The following is a 26,472-nucleotide window of genomic DNA, read 5'->3' as shown; positions in this document are numbered from 1 at the left end:
TGAAGTTCTACTTATTAAGATCACCTAGGTTGATGTTCTTAAAAAAATGCAACTTTACAAAATTCGGTTGAAAAGTAAATCTGCTTAAGTTAAACGTGGAATAAACGCAAATTTGTCCTCTTAATAAATATTAAAACAACTATAGTTGGGACAAACCTAACCTGGCAGCCTCGTAATGTTGTGATTAATGTCTGCATAGGTTTCGCAATGTCGCCAGGTTAGGTTTGCCCCAACTGTAGCTAATCTTATACTCTTTGTCATGGTAATGACAAATCAGAACAACATCAACTTTGATCAAGTGAGAATAATAGGCAATTCGTGATTGCTCAAAATAAATAAATAAATAAATAAATAAATAAATAAATAAATAAATAAATAAAATAAATAAATAAATAAATAAATAAAAATAAAGAATAAAATAAAATCCTTAAACTTTTTTTATGACAAAACAAATTAAAGAATGAATCTTGGATAAATATACTTACAATCAGTAGGATTTTTTGTAGGGTCTAAAAAGGAAAGAGAAAAACAAATTTTTATTTAGGTTCTTTGAAAGATGAAAAATAGATATAGAAAAAAAAAGTTGGGTTGTACCTTCCTAAAGGTTTTTACGAACCCTCAATATTTGTTATGTTTGAATATTCGATAGAATAGCAAAGGTGATTAGGTCTAATCCCTTTATTAGTGATCTTCAAGAGCACGTTTTCGTGTTTGCAAAGGACCGTTAATCTACTGAATTGCTATTGCTAATCTTGCGAATAAATGGAAAATGTTTATATTGGAAAGTACAGTAGTAACTACAGTCAAGAAAGTTATTTAATACGACTTTGATCATAATCATACCAACTAATATCTGCAACAAATTGATTACTAGGACAACAAAATGTAGACGAGAGACTCGAAGGAAAAATAATATTTCGATGGAGAATATACCGTTGACTCTCTAACGACTTTCAAGGGACCACAAAAAAATCGTCCTTAACTAGAATGCGTCCTCAAATAGAATACTTTTAAAACTACAGTAGAGCATCCGGGATCGTGAAAAGTCACCTTTAAATAAAGAAAGTCGTTAAATAGAGCGTCGTTAAGAGCCATTAGTTTGAAGTTCTGACAAGGTGTGGTAGTCATAGATCTTTAAAAGGGATAGATAGGCCTTTCTCCTACAACCCAGCGTATTTCGCCCGGAGAAAGTGGGGTCATCATGATTCTGCCGAGAATCAGGTGATCAAGGGACATCGTGTCCCTCTCCTGTCCCTCTTCTCGGGCAGCAGTGATCTAACAATGCGAAGCGTCGTTAAAAGTCTAGGATTATCTGAAGATTTTCATTATACTTATAGGAGAAATCTCTATATGTGTGAATCTGAGATTTTCTAGCGAAAGAGGGTTTGATGAATGCGATGCTGGTGCCAATTTTATTAAAAAATAAAGACATAGTGGACTTTCTGAGTAACAGAAATCTTTCTTTCTGCTAAAGGCAAAAAAAAGTCCCCTGCAGAGTCGAAATTAAGACTATTTTAAGCAATTTATTGTAGATGCCGAACATTATATTAAATCACTAAAAACAAGTGATAGAAAATTAGTTATAGTATGTCCTCGAAAAACTGGATTTTTAAGTTTCCTAATTTCTGTGAAAAGTGTGCTGGGAACATATGAAAAGTATGTAGGTGCCCGAATTCCAGTTCTAAACTGCATAATGACTTACAAGCTTACTCAGGATCACCTTGAAACTTTTTTCAGTGCGATCAGGTTGTGAGGGAGGATTCAGCAATAATCGTCGGACAATTTCGAAGTGCGAAAAAAAGATTATTCATTCATACGGAAATTTAAGGAGTTCAGTTCTTTAAATTGCGCTGATTTTAACAACCTTCAAATGCTAAGATTAAATTTGAAGCGTAGCAAAAATGATTTGAAAGAAAGCCTTTTTTTCCGATTCCTTTGACGACGATTTAGAAAATTCAGAAATCATCTCAGTTAACATGACGCAGTATATTAGTGATGTTTCTGACTACGCTGGATTTTTTGTCCGGAAAGTGCACTCTGTTGTGAACTGCGACGACTGCAACGCAGTCTTAACTACAATAAACTAAAAAATAGGCATAATAAAATTTAAGAATTTTGAGACACATTCAAGTATAATAACTTATTGCAAGATTGCAACCATTGAAATATGTACATTTGTGAAGAACAACTGAGCGAGAATGTGAAAAAGTTTTGGGAGTAAAACACAAAAATATAATGTTACTCATTAAGCCACAAGAGTTATGAGAAAAATTTCTAATTCCGTTTTTCTAAGTTTAAATAAGCATATGTTGGAAACAGAAGCAACAGATTTTCTCGTTAAGAAGTTTATAAAATTAGTCGTTACTAAATATTGAAGCGTTGGAATGTATCGCGCAGTCAATTCAAACAATGAAAATAATTCACAAAGACCAACAAGTAGGAAAGTGACAAAATTAATATTGTTGAGGGACAATAATCACTAGTTTTCTTCACCCTCGAGTTTAAATTGTCAAAATTGTCATATCCTGTAGGACGAAAAAAAAAGAAAAGAAAAATTGGGGAGGGGGCGGAAGTCAAATGACCATTCATGTAGTTTATAATTGCAAATGAATTTATAACACTGAAGTTGCTTAAAAATCAGGATCAAACCAAAGTTATTTGTTTGGCTAATAGAGTGTTGGTGCGAAACGCATGCGAATCTTAGAATATTATTTAATTGAGTTAATTGACATTCGATACTATTTACATTTGTATTTCTAATTGGTTTATGGTTTTAGATAGGGTTTTATGTTAAATTGTTGCATTGGCTTCAAAAGTTGTGGGAAAAAGCACGTATTGAAACCATTTATCTGTATTTGAAAAATTTGATTGAAATAAAAGGAAATTTATAAGGTCAATTTTTGTTTAAGATTTTTGAAGACGTCTATTTCTACTCAGTATTTAAAGCACTTGAAAAAAAAGTTTAAATAGCTTGTGCGCCTGCTTCAAAAGTTATGATTGGGAAAATATCTAATGGACCATTCCATGAAAAAGCTGTCATTTTGTCCCACATTTCATTAAAATGTAATAACTTAAAAAGTAACAAAGGACATTTTTTGCAAAAGTACAACAAATACATTTGCGATTTCTTAATGAAAACAAAATTGTTACCTTTTTTAATTATTACTTTTAGTGAAAAATATGAGGTGTTACGTGAGGGACAGAGTGGTCCCCTTTTCTTTAATAATGGGTTAAATGCTTTAATTTAACCCATGCTTAAAGCATTTAACCCATGGGTTAAATGCTTTAATTTCCCTTAATTGTGCAAATGATCGCGGCGCAAAGTGATTCTCTTCGATAGGGGAAACAGTTTCTTGTGAGAGGTGTCCCTTGATCACGTGATGTCCAACGGGGGATGTTGACGCCGCGCTCTGAGGAGAAAAGTGGGGAGAAGGCACATCTATTCTATTTTAAGATCTATGGTGGTAGTGACCATTTTTGATTTTTCTAATTTTTTTATATGTCAAAGTAGGTCATGAGAAGTGAACATTCTGAAATTTTTAGCCTTCCAAAAAATTTTTTTCGCTCGTTAAAAATTTCCAAAGTTTGAGGTTTTGCAGCGCTTTTTTAAAAAATTCTATAAGTTGCATTTCAGTGAGCTATAGCTCTTTACAGGAACACCACCCCACGGTTATGTTTATATTTATTAGTTTTACTGTATCTAGTGATGATGACTTCATAGTTATTTTGGTTGGGGTTGTTGCTTTCTTCAGATAAGGGGTCGCAAAGTATGGATTTTATCCGTTTCCGCGTAAGTTTAACCTACGTTATTTCCCCCCAAAAGCCATCCCCCGAAAAAAAATTAACATACACTTAAAATTTATACTATGAAGAGAGTAAATAGTACAAAATTTGTTTGAAGTTTAATTTTTTTAGGAGAAAAATGCCCTGATATTTTTCAAATTTTCAAAAATTGTCCTTTTTTGATGGCAATTAACTCAAAACAGCATCACTAGGAAAAAAAAAACCTTTTATATATTAAGGTACCTGGCTATGTGTAAAACATCATGAAAAAGAAAACAGCATGGGATCTCTTCTTGTTTTCTAGAAAATAATTTTTTTGTAGCTCATTTTATGCGTTTTCTCATGCGTAACACTTGTGTACAGTATGCAGATTAGATTTGCTAAAACTTTAGGAATGTATATATGTGTGAATAGAGAAAGAGAAAAAGACTAGAAATACTTTATTTTTCTGATTTTTACAAATTGATGGTATTTTAATTGCAGGTAAATCAGAAAACGATAAATCGATATCATATGTGTGTGTATATATATATATATATATATATATATATATTGATTTATCGGATCAATCCCAAAATAATTCTTTTTTATTTATGTCCATAGCAGTGGAAGAAATTTCATGGATAATATCTGCTTCACTTTCCTCTAAATGTCTATCTTCTATGTCATCTTCAAATACCTGTTCAGAGTTTTGTTTCTTATGGTCTTGGTCAGGCATCTACCAGTCAACAAGGAAAAAGACAAAGAAGAAAACATTTTGTCTATCTCATGTGAGGGGTAGGCTCTCCCAACTCGTAAAAGTACACGATTTTCAATGAGACAAAGAGAGTTTCTTTAAGAAAAGTTCCTTTATGGTGAGAAAACCGGGAGAAATCAGACGCCCGACCAAGTAGAACATGCATTGAGAACAGAGATGATTGAAGACATAAAAATATTCCTACCGAACAATATCTGACAAAAAGTCAAATTCAAGCTGCTTTTAGCCGATATACAAAGCAAAAAAAAAAGAAAAAAAAAGCAAATACTACTGATTTATCAAGAACCGACAGCCTTTTAGAGGTATTTGAAGATAACATAAAAAATAGACATTTAGAGGAAAGTGAAGCAGATATTGTTCATGAAATTTCTTCCATTGCAATGGACATAAATAAGAAGGAATTGTTTTGGGATTGATACGATAAAACGATAAATCAATATATATATATATATATATATATATATATATATATATATATATATATATATATATATATATATATATATATATATATATATATATATATATATATATATATATATATATATATATATATATATATATATATATATATATATATATATATATATATATATATATATATATATATATATTAGGGTGGTCCTTATTTTTGAAGTTGCAGATATTTTACGCGACGCCCCCTCAATTTGTTCCATTGTACAAATAAATGATCCTTGCAAAATTTAAAGTCAATCCATGAATATTAACACGTGCCCCTAGGGCCCCCTTTTTTGAGTTTCGAAGAAAAAATTGCGGATTTTCTCATTTTTATGTAAAAATATTCTAACGTTTTATATTTAAAGTAATTTTGAACCTCAATAATAGCTGCTACCTCCATATCGACCATTCTCTCACTTTCATTCTGTAAAATTTAGCATGTTACAGAGAATAAAATGTACACCAATGGCCTTGGGTCAAGCGTACCGCTCTTCTGCGCTTGTTCCAACTAAGCGGCAGGGGAACGTTTCTTCCCATCAAGATGGACACAAGGGATTCTATAGTCGATTAATGAATGACCTAGACCATTAATGAACAACTTTGACAACAAATTGCCTCCTTCAGGCTTTGGGGGTGTTGATTTACAAAATTCCCTGTGTTTGTAATAAGTGTGTCAAATAGAGTCGCAAGGTTTCAATGCTATAAATATAAGTAATTGCAATTATATTTTAATTCGCTATTCTTTATTTATAAACATACCTAAATGCTTATGCAGTTTTTAGTTTTTAAAATATAAATTTCGGAAAATCCTCGATTACTGCTAACATAAAAATATACTGTATTTTCCATAGCTAAAATATAAATAAAAAAATTATCCAGATCGGAACAATGAAGAAATCTATACTTTAAATTCATTTTCTTCTATTTTAGTACATAGTCCTTTATTATCATCAAATTCTCGCGATTCACAATTTTATCACACTCTTTATTGCTAACTGTTCTAGCTGTTGTGTTTGATACAACGACTTGCAATACCAACCGTATAAATTGTGCATGCAATTTTTTAGAGCAAAAACTTAACGGTGAAATATTACATTTGGATTGCTGTCATCATGCACTTGAAATCGTACTGCAGAGCGTGTCCTTGAAGAAGTTCTTGCCTTTCTCAGTTCGAGATCAGATATTCAATTACTTAAGTGCTTCAAAATTTTGTGGAAATATCTCCATCATTCAGAACTTATAACATTTCAATCAAGTACACATACCACTTAAATTCTAAGAGACGAAGTGGATGACATATTATTGTTCGTAAAAAGCGGAATTGAGCAATATTACAGAGAATTCTCATAACTTGTAATAATATTTCCTGTTGAATTTCCTCCTACTGGGATATATTTTCGGCAAACTGGAGCTTATTCCTGAGCCACATGGGTGGCAAAAGGAATTTTTGTTTGAAAATAATATTTAGGAAACAATTTAAATTGACCTTACATGAAAAGAAAGCCCTTCAATGCTGCTTTACAAAGCTGTTTTACAATTAAATGCTGTATGAAGATAAGGTTTTTCTCAGCAACCCAATCGAGGCACCTTTGAATAACATAATATGTCTGAAAAACTAGCAGCGTACAAAGTGATGACAAATATGCAGCAGAAGCGGTGATTGGAAAATTCATAAATCACTTATGATATTTAGGGGATAAACTAGTAGCTTTGTCCGTATTGGATGAAGGAATTAGCCTTGAAGATAGGAAAAGACTATTCCAAAAATGCTTGTGATAAGGAAGACATGTCTGATGATTGTTTAACAAATTTCAGATAACAGTAGATGATTTAGAATACTTTCTTAGTAAAGATCTTCCTCTTTATAGAATCAATTACGAATCAATAAACTTGTTTGATAAGTTGCAAATACTAAACGATTTGTTCTTATTTGGTCCTGATTCACGGCAAAATGTTTAAGCTATTTAAAGGGAAGAGAGATTGTTGAACTACTGAAAATTGTGAATGATACAACTGAAAGAGGAGCACAATACTAATCGAAGAATTTCACTACTAATTTAGCAAATATGAGTCACAAAGCAATTTATTTTACAGACCGTCCAAGACTATCGAGAAAAAATACTCACTATCTACATATACACTGTTAAAAAAAACCTGAAAGTTCAGGTAGTTTTCTGACTGATTTTAACAGAATATTTCCGTAATGCTTCAAAACTTATTTTTTCCTTCCAAGAACAGAAATATCACGAAAGGAAGTGATGAAAACAGAATTTTTCCATTTCTAGGGTTGCCGCTGTGCTATACTTTGTTAGTATTCTGATTAGCCTTCAAGTTATGATAAACATCGCTTTTTGATAGTACTTATTAAATCGCACTGTTACATGTTGTTAATTAAAAGCTTATTTAGAATAACAACTCAGATGCCGAGACAAAACAGATAGCTTGCTATTTCATGTCTGGAAAGTAATATACTAGTACTAGAAACTGTTTTTACGCCTTTGGGCTTTGTAAGTTTGGAAAAATGTTTGCGCCATTTTCAGACAGGCAGATGTGTTTTGATCGCCTTGGTGATTTGATGTGGGTTTTACTGAGTCAGTATTAGAATATTATTGCGGTGTATTATTTTGCTCAATACTTCGAAATTCTATTCGTTAGACGACGTTCGTCGTCGTCGACGACAATTCTATTCGTTAGTCATATTGTGTGTTCTAGCGGTGAGAATAGTTTTAGGATCTCGTGTTATCCATTTAAAATAAAGGCTATTGGATTACTTGTGTCCAGATGCAATGGAGACACTTAAATTTAGCACCGCTGGTCACATGTAAGTATTGTTGAATATCTTTGTACATGTTAATATACAAATGTATTTTTCTTGTTAATGTGCATTTGATAGAATTCCGATGGTAGCTTGATTTAGAATTTATAGAACTATTATAAAGTTACTGTTTTTGCTCTAACGCGTTGTATTGTTGAAAGTCATTAAAAAGTTAAATGGTCAACATTTCGTATCAACCGGAGATTATCGTGGTGTGCGAGCAAAACAGAAAAAAGTCACTCAGTTTTTTTTTTTTTTTTTGACAGATTGAAAGTAAACATTTTGAATCTCTAAATAAAAGTATGTCTTGCTGTTATATTTTTTGCGAAAAGGTATAGCAGATTGTTAATCTTTGAAAATACAATTACAATTTTGACAAGAATAAGTTTTCTTGACTACTTAGAAATCTGGAAACATTCATTACTCCTTTCGGGATTTCATTTATAATAAAAAATATAAATTATTTAATTTATTTCCTTAGGATCTCATCCAACAACTTATTTGAGATTATTGCAAGTTTCTTGTAAAAACATTTCGGGTAAAACGAACTGATTGATATGTTTAGCATAAGTATAATGCTTATGCACTAAAAATCTATGTTGCTATTCCAATGAGTGAAAAATGCGGAAATCACCGAGGGGGGGGGGGGATATACATCATCTGAGCAAAAAATTCTTCACGTGTATGTCATTGATTCTGTTTTTAAACACGGTAAATTGGTATGCGGTACTCTCCATCAGGTATATTATTCCATGAAAAAGTCAACCGGTTTTTGATGGTATTTTATTTGACTCATTCTGCAAATAAAGATATTCTATTTTTCAAGTATGCTTTTCCATGCCACGCCAGAATATGTACGAGGAGATGTGGACGGAAATATCGAACAGTATCAGCATCAAAAATTGGTGTTATATTTAAATCCACTAATTTCCTTGCTGGTACTTTTCGATTATTTTTATTCATCTGAAGGTGCAATTTTCGAGATAGATGCCTTGAAAGGTAAGTTATCAAGCAAAAATTTCACTTAAAATATATGAGTAATAAATACAAATTAAAAAAATAATAGTTTTTGAATAGTTAACTATTTTTTTTATTATATATCATTTTAAACATAGGATAGAAAAACAAGAATGAAATTTCAGTAAAATATGTGAAAATGAGAAACGAAAAAATAGCGCAATGAAAAATCAAGAACCGAAAGTTCTGTAAAGACACAGAAAATATAAAAACGGAAAAATAGATGAACGGAAAATTTAAAAATGGAAAAATAGATCAACGGAAAGAAGAAAAATGGAATTTTCGTTAAATCACGGAAAATTTATAAATGGAAGAACAGAACTAAACGGAGAAATGAGAAATGGAACTTCTGTTAAGTCACGGAAAATAATTTAACGGAAACGTAATATTTACGGCAACTTTGCTGCCAGTACTTTATCCGTTATTTTCAGGAAATTTTTTTAACAGTGTATATACAATTGAGAAAAGCGTTAAATTAAGGAAAGTTTCTAAAGCATTATTTCATTCTTATTCAAAGTAAAATCTTTAGATGATATAAAGTAATTAAAAAGGTTAATTTTAGTGCTACCTCACTGTAAAAATATTTTGCAAACCTAGGAGAAACGATGTACTGGGTCTGAAGTAAAAACTCGAAGATTTGTGGGAAAATTATCAAAAGTGTTAAAGTTCAACGGCCTAGGGGCACGTGTTATTATTGACCGATCGAGTTCAAATTTTGCACACGTTACTTTTTATTATAGTGTCACAAAACTAGGGGGCGTCACTTGTTGAATTCCGAAAAAAAAAATTTTTCTCATATAAATAAGGACCACCCTACTATATATATATATATATATATATATATATATATATATATATATATATATATATATATATATATATATATATATATATATATATATATATATATATATATATATATATATATATATATATATATATATGATATCGATTTATCGTTTTCTGATTTACCTGCAATTAAAACACCATCAATTTGTAAAAATCAGAAAAATAAAGTAGTGCTAGTCTTTTTCTCTTTCTTTATACACATATATATATATATATATACATACTTACTACATCCTTTAAGTTTTAGCAGATCTAATCTGCATACTGGACACACGTTTTACGCACGAGAAAACGCATAAAACGAGCTACAAAAAATTATTTTCTAGAAAACAAGAAGAAACCCCATGCTGTTTTCTTTTTCATGATGATTTACACATAGTCAGGTACCATAATATATAGAAAGTTTTTTTTCCTAGTTATGCTGTTTCGAGTTAATTGCGATCAAAAAAGCACAATTTTTGAAAATTTGAAAAATACCAGGGCATTTTTCTCCTAAAAAAAGTTAAACCTCAAACAAATTTTGTGCTATTTATTCTCTTTATAGTATAAACTTTCAGTATATGTCACATTTTTTTTCGGGGGGGGGGGGGGGGTGGCTTTTTGGGGGAAATAACGCAGGTTTAACTTGCGCGAAAACGGATAAAATCCATACTTTGCGACATTTTATCTGAAGAAAGCAACAACCCTCAACCAAAATAACTATGAAGTCATCATCACTAGATACAGTGCAACCAATAAATATAAACATAACCGTGAGGTGGTGTTTCTGTAAAGAGCTATAGCGCACTGAAATGCGACTTAGAGAATTTTTCTAAAAAAGCGCTGCAAAACCTCAAACTTTGGGAATTTTTAACGAGCGAAAGAAAATTTTTGGAAGACTAAAAATTTCAGAATGTTCACTTCTTATGACCTACTTTGACATAATAAAAAATTAGGAAAATCAAAAATGGTCATTGCCAAAATTTCCGTTTTTTGTCTGAATTTCAAAATAATGGCTCTTAAACAGAGAGCCAACTGTCTTTGCTAACTATGATCAAACTTTACACAGCTGTAAAACTTTGACCTTTTTCTTTGTTCGTTAGTTTTTATTCATTGTCGATTTGTTTACGTCAGTCTCTAATATTTCACAAAAACCAGACGAAAGAAAGACAAAAATTCAAGAAGTATTTCATTAAGACGATGATCTTGTACATACGTACTGTACTATTTTTCATGTCAGTTTGCTTCATTTTTTTATTATCTTAAATTAATTTAAAATAAACTTATTTTATTTGAATTGCATTTTCATTTCTGTTCATTAGGCTTTCATACTATTTATTGACTATAGAAAAGTCATGCGTCTAAATTTTAAAAATGTTTAAATTTATTTTTAGTAGAAATAAAACTATTTAAAATGGAATTATAATCCTACTTATGGCTAGAGTAGCACAAAAATGTCTTCTGTAATGTAATTTTTTTTATAATTCTTGAAACAAAACCATTTTATTGATTCTTGAAAAGTTTCATTACAGAGATTTATTCCCTTTCTAAAATCATCGGTTCAAATAAAGCAATAAATAAAAGAAATTGTTGAAATCTCACGAACTCACCTCTTAGTTTCACCCTCTTGGGTATTTCTGGAGGCGTGAAGGTTGGGAATGTAGAGTTGTGAACACTCTCGTCTGGAAAAACAAAGAAATGTGTCACATGGTACATTCTGAGAAAAAACATGCTGTTGACGAGCAGACAGAGCCTCTCCAAAAGTGTAGACTCACCCGAGAATAACCGAACTCCAAAGCAACACTTTTCTCCTATTCTATAAGGGCCTGATGTGAATTAAAGGTACTTCTGTCGAAAGCGTGTGCAAAACTCTCACATCATTTGAAGAGTGAGTGAAATTCCAAAAAAAAAAAATCGATAGAATTCGCTAAAGCTTGAAACACCTACTGACCTAAACGAACTTCTGCCTCATAAGTCATAACATAAATTGATGACAGCCAGAATCAATTCTTACGGGGCTACTATCAAGTGAACATTTGGTGATTGAAAGCATTGCTTTATGATGGAATTGAGTTGTAGAATGTGAACTGCGTAAACGTCTCTTCAATGTTTACATTTTATTTCCCTTTTTTGAAGTGCTTGTTATAAGCAGTTGTTGCTTAAGAATTTAAAAACCACGTCAGCAATTCGATGATTTACATTATATTTTGTTAAAGATACCCATCTTAGAGATTTGCGATTCCAGGTTGCGGCTATGAGTGCCTGCCGATACCGTCCGTCGAACGGTGGTATTTGGGGTAGCTATGTACTCCTTGTTTTTTGTACATTAAAAATTGGCGGATCATAGTAACAACGTAATTTACGAAACAGTTTTCCCTATCTTTACTTAAATTGAACATTTATTCACACAATTTACGCGACCGCAGTCGGTTCTCCAAAGTGTCACTGTATGGTTTTTAGGAGCTTGATCCAGTCGAAAAAAGGAAAGATAGAGATTAGTCCTCATTTTTTCTTTTGCGTTCTGGAAGTGAATTCCAGAAGTGGTTTTCTCTGAGAAATGGGTGGTTAACTCGGGTGAGTCGCACATTGAGGAGTGCCAGACGCAAGCAAGGCAAAACACGACGAACACAGACATTCTTTTCGCATATTCAAGAGAAGCAGCACACTGGCCGTGCAAGCACATTACAGCAACATCCAGAGGAAAGCAGCGAAGGAACCCAAGACACGCAAAGAGAAGGCTGCATTCGTAACTCGGAGGGTGGGCTTAAGCAAACGGGAGGCCCCTTCAAGGGAATGACTTTTCCGCAAATGTCACCAGATGGATCAAACGATTTCAAGCAACCAGTCAAAACGATTTCAAGCATAAAACAAAGCACAGAAAAAAAAAAATAAAAGCAGTGAATCAAAAACATATAGCTATAAATGACCCCTTACTGTCACGTTATAAGTCCTTGTTGGATCCTCTTCCTTCTGAAGAAACTAACTAGAGTTCGATGCATTATTAGCTTTATAAAAAGTTGAAAAGATCTTTTTTGACAATTAAATACCTGAATTGAAAATTAGCTTAATCATTATTCACGTGAACCATGTATTTTTTGCGCGACATAAATTTATATAGACACCAATGCTAAAACATTCTGTAATTTTCCGAATTTCGAAAGCTGTCGTTGATGGTGCCCACACTGACTCCTTCTCTGAAAATCATTCAAGTACAAAATGAAACATCTTCGCCTTTTTTGTATTCAGAAGGGGAAAGATTTTCCAAAGTATAACATGTTGAAATTATCACTTGCATGAGTGAGTAAAATATTCAAAACATTCTTGAGAGCCTGGAGGCAAAATGAAGGAAACAGGCCCCAGAAAATTTCTCCCTCAATTATCATTAACAAAAAACCTATAATTTTTCAAGCAATTTCATTGTTTGTTAATCAATTTACATAGAAATTTCAAATTCTAACACCAGTTTTGCTTTCTTAAATCACTTGAGCAAAGTTTGTGGTGAACTGTCCCAGAAGAGGACCCGACCTCTGTAATGGCAAATGCTATCGAGTAGCACATGGAACAATAAAAATTGCTAGCAATTATTTTGTTTTAAAATGTTTTTCAAGATATTAGTCGTCAGGGTGTGATATCGCTTTCGTCCACCGAGGAGAAAAGATTGAGAGAAACCAAAAAAAAAAAAAAAAAGTGAGTAAAGAAAGCAGTGATGGCAGTGATAGATCAGAGCGATTCTAGAACAGGATATTTTGGGCCCTTGCTGTTGCCAAAAACAGGATTTTGAAGGTATCAATCAGTTCACAATTATATTAATCAACGGGAGACATTGGATATTGAAGGTATCACCACAGTTTTGCATTCATTTAAAAAATATATAAATATTGCCATTTCAATGCAGCAGTCGTTGCAGTGAAAGGAATAACAATATTTTCTTCTCGAAATGTGTCAATCTTTTGGAAATCGGCAGTCGATTCTGTGATTCCAATGGTATTGCTAAAATTCCATCCTGTTTCCAAAACTCCGATCCTGGATGACTCTTTTGCGAGAAAAGTCTCTATTGCAGTAATTTGTCCTTTTAAGAAGCACGAAGACTTTCGACAGATACATTCTTAAATGCTCTCTCATGATCAACTGTTAGTTGCCACAGAGACACAAAAAGACCCCAAAAGAGACGTACTGAGAACCTACTATCTGCTCCTTTTCTTTTCTGAGTATTGAAAACATAAGCATATCTAAGCAAAATTAATGGCTAGATTTTTTGAAAAAGCAAGTATAAGCTTATAATTTTTAACAGATTCATTGCGGATATAATATACCCGAAGTCAAGATTTTTAACCGTTAACTACATAACTAAATTTATTTGAAAACTACTTTTTTTCAACACAGATTAAGTAGCTTTCAGATCTCCTTAAAAAATGAACCGTACAATTCATCAACGATTATTCTAAAAACACTGCACTCGTGTACCATTACCTTGATCAAACAATTTTAGAAATGCGAATGAATGCAGACAGATGTCCAGAGAAGTTTGTCCTGAATCCCGAGTTCTTAATCGTAACAGTCCTTACATATGTATTTACAGTAGTTTACTAGAATTGGCAATCTTACTTAAGGCAGGGGCTCTGATGAGGGGGTTAACTCCTAAATACTCCTCTTGAAATGTCCCTGACTGTTTTTTTTTTATAAAAAAAAAGAAAAAAATGTTCAAAGAAAATCTATTGCTGTATAATTAGAACTTGCAGCACTAGCTAAACACCAAACGTTGCACAAAGCCTATTACTCTATTGTTATTGCTCGTGTTATGTCAAATTCAAACACAGCAAAGTGCATTGTGTTCTTCAAAGCCAGCAGGAGGTTTACAATATACATAGTAGTACTACTTAATTGTAGGTATGAGCCAGTTTCGTCAATTATAAGTTGTAAGACAAGAAAAGTGAACAAAAGAATGAAAAAATTAAATGTTGTTCCTTTTTTTCCTTTGCTATTTATTTCCTGGAGGACACTAAATAGGATTCAATTATGAACAAGCGAAGGCGATTCTCCTCTTGAATATGAATACTGTATGCTTGCTAGTTGAATACATTTGTAGTCTATTTAAACAAAATATACATCTGGATCGTGTTGAACCGGGTGTTAATAGGAGCTTGGCTATTAACGTGCAGTTCTGTTCTCTAGACGATTGTATATAATGGTTTCGTCGCTCCGATCATCTGCCGAGTGTTTGTGAAAGTGGTAGAGATAGAGAGAGAGAGAGAGAGAGGCACACCAAGCACACAGATAGATGCAAAGCAGCTGACGGAGAGAAGCAATTGGAAATGAGCACCTACTGTGGTCCGAGTCTGAGACGTCGGCTTCCACGTCCACCGCGCTGCCCGTCCTCGAGATAAAAAACTCTGCGAATGCATCAAATAGGCCGTTTAGTATGTGCTGTTCAGTAGCTCCGCCTTACGGGGCGGAGCATACGGGGCGCTGAGCTCACGAGCCGGATGTCGAGCCACAGGTGAGCCTGAACTCTTCTAGAACCGTATCAGAAGAAAGCAAGAAAATGTTTTAGAGTTGACTGCTTTTAGAGGGAACTGATTTCATTCTTTCTTTTCCTGTTTTTGACTTTTTGTGCTTCTAAAACTCACGATTTAGTCCGATGCACGTTTTGGGCTCGACATTCGGCGAGGCGCAGATTCTCTAGCGACACCCGATATGCGTTGAAAGAAGCAGAATAAATAAGTCCATTAAATTCTAAGTAAAAAAGTTAAAAAGCGAAAAGCATACATCATAAGCATGGGTAAAAAGCATGGGGCAGGATTGCCTCGTGTTGCATTTCACATGAGTTTTCAAATTCTGTGATGATTAACTGTTTTCGAGCAGGACCTCTGCATTGCTCGGGGCATTTATCTGATTTCAAAGAGATACCATGTTTCTCTTTGTTTCTGGACAACCAGCTCTTACACAAAATAAATGTAGAATAATATAATTGCAGAACAGAAACAGAAAATAATCAAAAGAAGATGAAAAGCAATACTTCTTGAAAGAACTGACTGAAATGAAAGTTTTCCTTTGCATTTAATTTGAAATCTCCTGCAGAGAAGAATATAGTTTTTTTTCCTCGGCCATCTTACGGTCACACTGATAAAAATAAATAAGTAAAAGGCGACACCTCGACAATTCTGCTGTGTGTAGACCTAAATCATCTCTTACCCAACTCAGTGAATTCAGAGCGTACATGCAGTAAGCGTGAAACATCTTCAGCTGAGCAAGCCACATTATACCCAGTCTTTTAGACTTCATAGTCTCTTAGTTCTTAAAGCCAAAAGCGTTGAGGTAAATGTTAGAATTTTTTAAAGCTCACATCTCTGTAAAAATCTAATAAAAATGGTTTTATTTTTCTTTGTTTCTTTCTTAAATCCCAGTTCTTTTAGCGAAAAATAACCTCAGTTTTTCGCGATAAGAAAAAAAAGAGAAGATTTTTGCTGCTTTCGAACTTACGAATGATTTAAATGCATAATAATTTTTGTTAAATAACTTGATCTGTTTTTTTTAAGATCATTTTTAACTTTTTTGAGCAAACAAAAAGCATTTTTCATTAAAAAAGAAGCAAGAATAGGAGCACATTAGAGTTTGCATGCTATTTAACAATTTCAGATGTACGCTCTGAGCACACCACTCAAGTTTTATCCAAAAACAAAAGAGATAACAGGATGAGAGAAAATTTTCCCCAGTCCCAGCATGCGGGGAGGAGCCGGAAGAAGACCCGCCCCATCGGGCGGATTATGTTGCGGGGAGGATATACATTCACATCGACACACTCACAACACATCATGCAGTGGAACTAATTATGAAACATGAAGATGATCCTCAATATCGATGCGCTCTAGGTGACATCGAACACGACAACCAGGCACTAACTACCTAAAGAACACTGAACGGAGGCATGCGACACCAGGACTCCCAAGGACACTTCCTCTCCCCGAATCCATCGGAGCGCACTAGTAAAGTATAGTTGCAAACGATGTTCTGAAATCACAATCGAAATTTTAAGGAAGATTACTTTACTTTGAATCTGTTAAATGGTTAACGGCCCTTAGATCTTTTCCCAGACCCTAAATTTTTTGAAACGGAGAAAGATTTTTGGAATGCCAATTACTTTTCTGATATGAGAAATTTTCATAAGGAAAAAAATTCGTCAAGAGAAAACAAAAAGACATCATGTAGCTTTATCAATACTCCACGAAGTGGTCATTTACATTTCTTTCTTATTTGGAAACGCAATTCAGTGCTACAATGGTCCATTAAAACTACAGAAAATAAGGATAAATAATCGTAATGAGTGAAAACCTGCTATTAGAGAATTTTACGTAAAAATTCACTGACTCAGCTTGAGGAAATGTGCCAACCAAGTGCTTCGAAGTGCCCCGAAATATTTGCTTCTAAACATTCTTCGAATGTTAGTCCGCTTCTGGGTGTAATGCTTAAGAAAAAAAAAGGAGAACTGTTTTCGAAGTACAACGTTAGAAAGGTTTAAACTTTTTTCATTTAATAATTGCCTTGGAAAAAGCATGCAATATCTTCCCTCCCCCTAACACAGCAGGGCTTACAGTAGAAGCATCAAATTCCAAGCTTTCGTTTAATTTTGAATATTGAAGCACTTTTTATATATAAAATAAACCATCTCGAAAAAAAAATGTGGCACTTACAAATTTATATAGAAAATGCTCAAACAAGTTCCTTGAAATTTGTATACTATAATGAAAAATGTTGTTTATTAAATGATGTAAAATAATATCCTTCTGATTTTGTAAAACGCTGTCCGGTACCAACACTTTGTACGCATGCAAAATGATTTCACTTCATCAGTTTTAAAAGGGGAAAGTTAGAAATTAAGGTTTTAAATTAGGCTTCACTTAATGGAGAGGAAGTTCCGTGAGGAGTGTAGACCTTGATAAACATCAACAACAAAAGGAGCTTAAGTTATCCAATGATTGCTTTAAAACAGAAAGAGAAACAGAGTGATAACGTACTTGCCCGCCCAACAACTTGAACAGCTCTGACACCTTTCTTAAACAGCGCCACTGTAGCCGGAAAAAGGACTACAATTAGCATACTTTGAAGAAACACAGCTAAAGAGTTTTTGCAATGTTTTGTTGAATAATGATTCCATATTGTAGACACAGTCGAAGGATCTCAACAAAACAAATCTTGTTCACTTATTTTACCTTTTTTCAGTACGGAGATGAAGTCAAAAATTACATTCGAATGCCATCAGTTATAACCTCCATTAAATGTTTTTGAATTCTAATTGAGATTTACTAAGAAAAATAGAAGATGTGATTTGTGTTAAACCTTTTAGTGCCACTCTGTTTAAGGTAAAGCAGTAGCTGAAAGCTAACGTCATATCCAACGTCATGCAATTATAAGTTCGCCATACGTCAAACCAGATGCTCTAAATGTATCGACATATTTAATAACAACTATTCTGCAATATTTTAACCGTTATCTGAGTCAATAGTCCAGCTAAAATTGCAATTCCAGCAGCGAATGCAAGAAAAATGGGATTTTTCGATAAAACTGTTTACTATTTTTTAACAGCTTTTCGTGTAACGATGTGTGTTTAGAATTTTTAACCAAAATCGAAAACTCAAGAGAGAGAAGCACTACAGTCAACGTTTTATATTTTGTTGTGAAAAACAAATCTGCACAACTCTCTCAAACTCGTCTAAAGGCAAGAACAAGATTTTCCAAAATTTCCCAGGAAGAGGTGGGGTGGAACAGCTCTCTTAAAGATCAGAGAGTTCTGCATTCGAATATTTTGTTGAGATCCATCGGCGGTGATAAAGCCTCGCCAATCCTCAGCATAGAAATAAATTATGATACAAATGAGATGATGACACTAAGAACACACACACACACGCACACATGTTACTGGCGGGAAATCTTCGGGGTGTTCAAGTAAGGAAAATGATGCGTCTTCAAGTCCCGTTCGTGCTGATGGCGGTCAGTCGTTCCAAGACAAGGGCGAGTTGTTTCATTAAGGATACCGATCAGAATCAATGATAGAGATATCGAATCTCTAGACTGCTGCCCGATTCGGACGACTCTGATCGCTGCCATCAGACTTGCACACGTGGCTTCAGGCAGAACAGTAACTTTTCATTGAAATGGCCTTTCAAATTCTCGAGCCCTGGGAATTTACTCTTCCTTGCCCTTTCTATCGCAGACTGATCGACGTTAGCACAAACGAGAATGTACAGGTCCATCACCTGCTAGGAAGAGAGACAAAAGAAAAAAGCAAGTTAAGAGGTAGATGCTACGGCATGACAAGTGGTGTCTCTCTAAGAGAACGAAGCTTCGAAGGGGGCATTGGGGGACAGCTCTAAGGAAAAAAACAAAAGCGACTCCAATCTTTTCGATACTTGATTCAGCTCCTACAGCAGTCAGCTAAAGCTAAAAAGGGGTTCGAAACAAAAGGCATCCGGCGAAAGTAAGAAAAAAATGGTGGGGAACCGAAGCCACAAAAAAAATACACAAAACACGATTTACCTTTCTGTTTGGAATCTTTGGCTGCATGTGGGCAGAACATGAATGAGAAATGAGAAAGGTAGCATTTTATTAGATATACATATTTAAGAACTATGGAAACACAAAAGAAACGAGGTGCCTTCAACAAACACTCATACGTTTGCGGCAGACAGTAATGAAAAATCAATGAGATGCATGGAGATTCTGTGGATTTGCCAATCTTGAACGAAACATCTGCAGCTCTTAATTCTTGTTAAAAACTCGCTTTAATGATAAAATGTAAAAGCATTTCAGTTTGAGTACCCATATAGCATTAACCAAACATTTTCAATTATAAATAATTATCTCCTTACCTCTTATTAAATTTAAAAGCAAGCAAGTCGTATTAAATTCATATGACAGAATGTTCACTGACAGCAGAGAATCTGATGGTTCATCTTTTAATCTGGCACACATGATAAATTGTTCAAAGTAACTTTATAATAGAACGAAACATTTACATTTACAAAAGCATTTTGTATTACGTGAAAACCGATATTCGTATCAGAAAATGGGCTCAGTTTATAATCATGAAGTAACTGTAAGCAAGTTTGACCCTCTGAGTGACAGACACAGAGAGGAGTAGGAATTTAGGTGTAGGAGGTAGATTTTAACCAGCTCAACGGTTTCTCCAACACCTCAAGTTAAATTTTGCACCATATTATGAATGTCATGCTAATCACATGTAGGCTTTTAATTGGATTCTAGAGAAAGGGGGGATTCTGTAAAGTATTGGTGGGCACAGAAAACATTTTGTTGGTTTCATACTGGCCCCCGCATGCGTATTACATACTTTTCTTTTCATCGCCGTTTTTGTTGCTGATAGTTTAAATGTGTGAAAACTAGGCATTTGATTTTCACCCTCTCCATTTCCCCTTTTTTTCCCTATTGATTGTCATACTTAATTGTATACAGTTTCGTTTAACTATTACTCAATATGTATTTATAGTAAAATGGACTAACGCATCCTGAAGTTCCTCCTGTGGAGGTAAGTTCATAATAAGTGGGAATTTTTTCCTCTGGGAATGATCACCAATGACCTTACATTTACGTACATTTTCGTACTAGGATTGGTAATATAAAAAGAAAACAAGAATGCTTCTGGTCAAGCCAATTTCCCAATCCCCACAATGCGTCTCTGGTCGAATGCAAAAAAAAAAAAAAAGAAAGAAAAGCAAGTACTTATACAAACATGTATTTTTGTTTTATTTTCATCTAAATCCGAATGCATATAAACTTTATCTTTGAAAATTCTGTCATTGTGACTTTCTTAATTACATATAATTTTCTGATGTGAGAAAACTCTGTTCATGAAATTAAAGGTAGTGCCAAACATAAGTTCTCACGAAAATGTATTATTCAGATTCGCTGTTGGACATCATGAAACTACACTGTAGTCGCTCTCCTGGATACTTCAATCTGTGAAAGTCTTAGCCATCATTTGAATCGATGAAAAAAAAAGAAATAAAGAGAGAAAATCAAGCTTTGAATGTATCAGCAGGTAAGAATTTCAGAGAACTATGCTTGAATCTATATGCATAAGCGAATAATAGAGAGATCTTAGATCGTAAAGAGTGAAGCATAGACTTTAAGAATGAAGTCGTCGCTGTTGGTAAGAAAGCCATAGCAACAATTTTTTAAGCAATATCAGGTTAACAATATAGTTCGGTTGTGACATGCGCGGCGATCTAAATTCCCCATAAATTAATCATACAGAAAAGGGCACTATGTATCAGCTGAACAAAATTAAGTTTGAAAATTATTAACTATTTTTTTTTAACTGACAGTTGAAAATTGTTAACTATTTTTTGTACTCGGATAAAATAGTTAGCTAGACAAAAAATACGGTTTCAAAAGATCAAGAATTGCTGCTAAGATCGTAGAATCCATGCAACCGCATGATTTTCCTTACTTATGTCTCTCGCCTTTATCAAACACTCAACTTCAGATCACTTATTGCGGACATAATAAGTGAGCAAAGAACAGAGGGATTTACTCACGATTCTTGCACTTGCACTTCTTGATGAGCTTCTCGTCTTTTACGTCTTCGTGGCAGTGCTTACAATAATGCCACGCCCTGCAAAAAAACAACAAAACTGAGTCAAACTACGTCCTTAAACTACATAACAGTTCGCTGATGCGGTAGATCCCCGAAGATTCACGACGAAAATATAGTTCAAATTTTTGAATTATCGACAGATTATAAATGTGCATGGTTGTAGACACTTCCAACTCAGGGGCCGTTAGAGGTACCCTAACTCTGTGATCCTCTTTTTTAAAATTTCACTTCAGTATCGGACATCTTAAAGAAAAATTTGGATGACAGCAATTCGTACTATTTCCTACAGATTTCTTGAATAATAAAATCTAGTGCTAAAAATCACCGATTGTTAGTGACCAAGGTACGAGAAAATATTCGACAAAATTTCTGTACGAGTTCCATGGTTCTACACCAAGTAATTTTAGTTGGGGCCCGTTTACTTTGGAAACTTTCCATCGAGGACCAGAAGAAAAAAAAGGTCCACACTCTTCGTTATTTTTGATTTTCATCTTCAATCTTTATCTTTACTAATAATAAAGCTGAAAGTCTGGATCTCTGTCTGTCTGGATGTCTGGATCTCTGTGACGCACGTAGCGCCTGACCGTTTTGCCGATTTTCATGAGATTTGGCACAAAATTGGTTTGTAGCATGGGGATGTGCAGTTTGCACTTTGAAGCGATTTTTCGAAAACTCGATTTTGTTCTTTTTCTATTATTTTATTTTTCCCACTATTGGTAAATTTAATTTTTCTGCACCGAGCAAATTACCATAACATGGACGAGCGAATTACTATAACATGGATAAGTAAATTACCATAACATGGACGAGCAAATTAACGTAGCATATTGGCGAGAAATTCACCGTCCATTATTTATAAATATACAGGCGAACCAAATGACCTTTTAATTTTCTAGTACGGGCAAAGCCGTGCTGGTACCGGTAGTTAAAAATAATATGGAATACAATAGATGGTCACATTTGTATTCAAAAATCAATGGTAGAACTAGAGGCCATTAAACGCTCCAGTATTAAAGGTAGCCTACGAGGATACAACCACTGATCTTCAGTGGATGCAATATTGTTTTCATCCTTGTAGGCTACGGAAAAAGTTGTTTGCACTCATGCGTTTCCTGTACGCTTGCCCGTCCACTAGTTGGTCTAGGTTGCACATAGAAATCGGTTTCTCGTAGTGTATCTAGTTTAATATTGCATTTATAGTTTGACTTTACAAAGAACACAGGTAAATGCAACAGGTAAATGCAATCCGATATTAAAGTAGTACCATGAAGGTGATTACGATTACGTTGATGTAGTTATGAGTAGACAAACTCTTTCAGCATGCCATAGTATAGTGGCCCAGTATCATATTGATATTTTTCACGCATTTGCGCGATCTATGGGCAACTTTTCGCAGTAATATTTCTAAAGTAAAACATGTAAATCATGGTTGAATATTTGTTGTCAAAATTTCATGCCAATGCAACCAGGCAATGGCTCTGCACTGCCATCTGAGTTGTGGAAGAGATCAGCCCTGAAATCAATTTGTTAACAATTACCATTATAATTACTGTTATTTATTTTTGTTTTTTGGAAACGATCAAAACGCTTGTCCCATCCAAAAAAAAAAAAAAAAAAAAAAACTGACACGAGGAGAAAATATCCGAAATTTTTAAGGGATTATGAAGTTAAGAAGTATAACTTCGCAAATGTAAGTACAACAGTACATGCACCCCTGTTTTTTCTTTTGGAAAGTACGTATTTCACATATGAGGCAGCGAGAAGCGAAGGGATGTAATTGGAAAAATTAAAAATTTGGAGATAACCAGTACAAGTAGTATGGGAACCTCTCCTCTGTCTTGGGGCACGAGATAGTTCTAGTAGTTCTGGTAGGTGCCGCTGCATAGCATGATATAGAAAAAAAAAATCAATGAAAGCCTATCTTTAAATGCGTTTATTCAAAACTTGAAAAAGTCCACCTACATCCCTTTGCTTCTTGCTTCCTCATATGATTTTTTATGTCGAAATTATAAAATTGTATCTGTGTCTGGCTCATTTGTAGGAGACCAAAAATTGTATCTCTGTGTGGTTCATTTGTAGGAGAGCACAAAGCACCTACTGCCATGATTTTTGGTACAAAGTTACTACGGACCCGGGGGGGGGGGGAGTCACACCTCGGAACGTATTTTTTTTTTTTTTTTTTTTTTTTTGTTTAAATTTCGAATTAGTGTTTTTGTAACTATTTTTTTCAGCTAGAATTTCATATAAATTGCCTAATAACAAGGTCGAAGAATTCCCGCCCTCCTTAAACTTCTATATCATTTGAACGAACTTTTTTTCCGCGCGAGATGTAATAACGTTTGTTTCAATTCAATTCAAGCACTGAGCTAAAGAGTAAACTGTTACTGGAGACCACGAATTTGAAAACGACTTTTTAAACAATACGTACGGCTACTTTTCCGCTCCCGAGAGCCCACTTTGCACCTTTAGCTGTAAAGTTTAGTACAGGATTAGTTCGTACGGGAGAAGAGGGGTTGCAGCGTTTCGAAGCGTATTTTTTATTCTTTAAATATTTGTTTTTCGTATTTTAATCAATTCCCTTTTTCTTCGAGTGGGAGCTGGACTTTTGTATCGTTCTAATCATAATGAGCGTTATTAGCTACTAAATGCTGTTTTATACAGTAGGGGGAGCGGAATTTCGTTTTGTTCTTATCGTTATATGTATTTTAATCAAATTTTTTCTACCAGACAATGAATCTCTTCGACAACCAAATAAGATTACGAAGCAATCTTAGGAGTTGGTGAGCGTGAGGGGCGAAGCCCCCTATCATTTCTAAACGAAACTAATATTTTTATTTAGAAAGCTTGCACACTGTAAAATAACCTTTTTTTTATCTAGGAACTTTTAGTGTACTTTTACAATAGCACATATAAAACTTGACTCTTATTCTGTATTAACAGAATTTTATTATTTAATAAATGCAAAAAGTGTATTAAATGTAAAACTATAAGGTTTTGATAGATGGCGTCAGAAATATCACTGCTTGTTGTGCTTGTAGACCGCGCTCCATCCAGGCTGTTTCTGACTGACGTTCTGCGTGACATTATATGAGGTTTCTTCAGAGTACAAATGAATTCGAACGAGAAGTCTATATGGTTTACATGACTGTATTTTTGTACCATATGGATCTTTATCCAACTCCTCATATAAATCATGCTCTAAATCTCTAACAAGTTAGGCCAATTAAAGGCAATAATATCAAGTCTGAGATGGCTAAGATCACGATCCAAATGGTGCAGACTTCTTTGAATTCATTTGTGCTCTGAATTTGAGGAAGCCTAATATATTTCTGTGAAAGTGTTAGCTAAAACCATCTTGGATGTACCAGAGCCTGCAAACCAGGTAATTAGTGAATATACATAATGTGCAGTTTTAACAGAAAGCTGTTTAGAAACAAGAGAAAATAATACCTTTTAACTTCGTCTGCCGATTGTGCCATAAAGAATCCCTGAGTGTTTGGCCCGATCTTTACCTTCTTTTTGGGATTGATGGTAATCTTTGTGTCAGAGCTGTCGTCGTTAGGAATCTCAATCGCCAGTAACAGGAGTTTCAGTTTGACGAAGCAGAGCCTGGAAGAAAAATGAGAAATATATTAGTCTGTTTATTAGTGTATATAATTATGGCTTCCAAATTTTCAAACTGCAAAATGACGTGTCTCGATATTCAAACGAAGAGTGAGTAAGACTCAGAAATAAAAATTATGTCTTACTCAGAAGGAAATTGCGACTGTTTAATACTTTTAGAAATATATATTATGATTATACATTATCAAATCCAACACAGTTAGGCACAAATTTTGAAAGAAAATGGCATTGAACATATCCCCACTATAGACGGGGTTTTCTGCAACTGTAAAACATGTGATTGCAACTTTCACTGTAACGCGTAATAACACTGGGGTGGTAATACACACATTTACGCAAGAGGTAACAACATGATATTCATGCTCTATGAAGTTTAAATTACGTACGCATTCAACCAACGGGACAATTATTTGTCAAAATTTGGGAATTTGTATTAAGAGTAGATTTACTTAAGATTGCTATATCACAAAATTAGCACAGAGAAAATTTTACGATGATATTTTAAAACTTTATTTTAATGTTTTAGTGATGGATTTTTTATATTAATGGGCTAAAAAAATACATTTCATACAATGTAATATAATGTAAACTACAGTTAGTACTGATGTTTCAAATTTTGCTTAGAAGCTTTATCCAGAACTCTACACTATCTTTCAGTTCATCACATGACTTCGCATAAAAGCCGCAGAAAAACAGTACTATTTGCTGAATTACACTCGATTACAACTGAATCGTTTATTTCAAGAGTCATTCAGGCGACAAAATTATTTTAGGAAGACATCTATATCACCATATTAAATTATTCAGTGATGATTACAACATTGTTTCCCACCTAACTATGTATCCCTTTTAGTTTAAAACATTATAATCCTTAGAGAAAAATTTTAATATGAAGGTAAAAATATTTTTTCGAAATTTTAGAGTTTGTTACTTGACTGGTTTTTGAAATAAACGGTTTAACTAATGTGCATATAATAATAATAACAAACTCAGCTTGGCACATTAGAAACAGGTCTATTCCGTTACAACAACCTGAAATACACAATTTTTAACTCCACAGCAACATAATTAACGCATTATAAAAGTTGAATTATGTTCATTTACAATGGAAAGTTGCAGAAAAATTGTAATTGGTATACGTTTACGCTTAGAGAGAACGGAAACTCTTTCGACGCTACAAGTTAGTTTAGTTGAAATCGTCTGAATAATTATAACCTATACAGTAAGACTCGATAGTTACTCACAAGTTCCGTAAGCTACTTAGAAATGATGTCTAAAAGGGAAAAAAGAGATATGGAAATATGGCTTGCACCACCAAATCATCACTAATATTAGAGCAACTACTCGAGTTATGCTCTGAACTTTCGGCGAAAATTGGCAAAATCGAGCAACAGTATCTAGATATCTAAGTGGCCACTTTAGATCTTTTACGTTCAGTGGTAGTACTAAAAAGTTTCTTAACTATGCTAAGTGCCACAACATATCCTGGACTGTCTGGGCAAGAAAGAAGTTCTGGATAGTTTTCTTTTAGTGGATTATTTCAGAATGTATACAATGATGGACATCGTCTACTTCACTGAA

General features: G+C 33.9%; 1 protein-coding gene across 1 annotated transcript in view; it reads right to left on the bottom strand.

Moving 5' to 3' along the window:
- Positions 1-26,472, bottom strand: part of LOC129221512 (calcium-activated potassium channel slowpoke-like) — a 114,471-nt gene that overhangs the window by 55,900 nt on the left and 32,099 nt on the right. Inside the window, exons 11-17 of the mRNA XM_054856003.1 lie at positions 24,718-24,876; positions 21,209-21,285; positions 19,191-19,211; positions 17,672-17,722; positions 14,984-15,049; positions 11,270-11,341; positions 486-509 (exon numbers count right to left, since the gene is read on the bottom strand). Coding sequence (XP_054711978.1) covers positions 486-509; positions 11,270-11,341; positions 14,984-15,049; positions 17,672-17,722; positions 19,191-19,211; positions 21,209-21,285; positions 24,718-24,876 — 470 coding nt within the window. The remainder of the gene's footprint in view (positions 1-485; positions 510-11,269; positions 11,342-14,983; positions 15,050-17,671; positions 17,723-19,190; positions 19,212-21,208; positions 21,286-24,717; positions 24,877-26,472) is intronic.

Source organism: Uloborus diversus, chromosome 4 (genome assembly GCF_026930045.1).
Source record: "Uloborus diversus isolate 005 chromosome 4, Udiv.v.3.1, whole genome shotgun sequence".
NCBI classification, from domain to species: domain Eukaryota; kingdom Metazoa; phylum Arthropoda; class Arachnida; order Araneae; family Uloboridae; genus Uloborus; species Uloborus diversus.
This window is presented reverse-complemented; position numbering and strand designations above follow the sequence as displayed.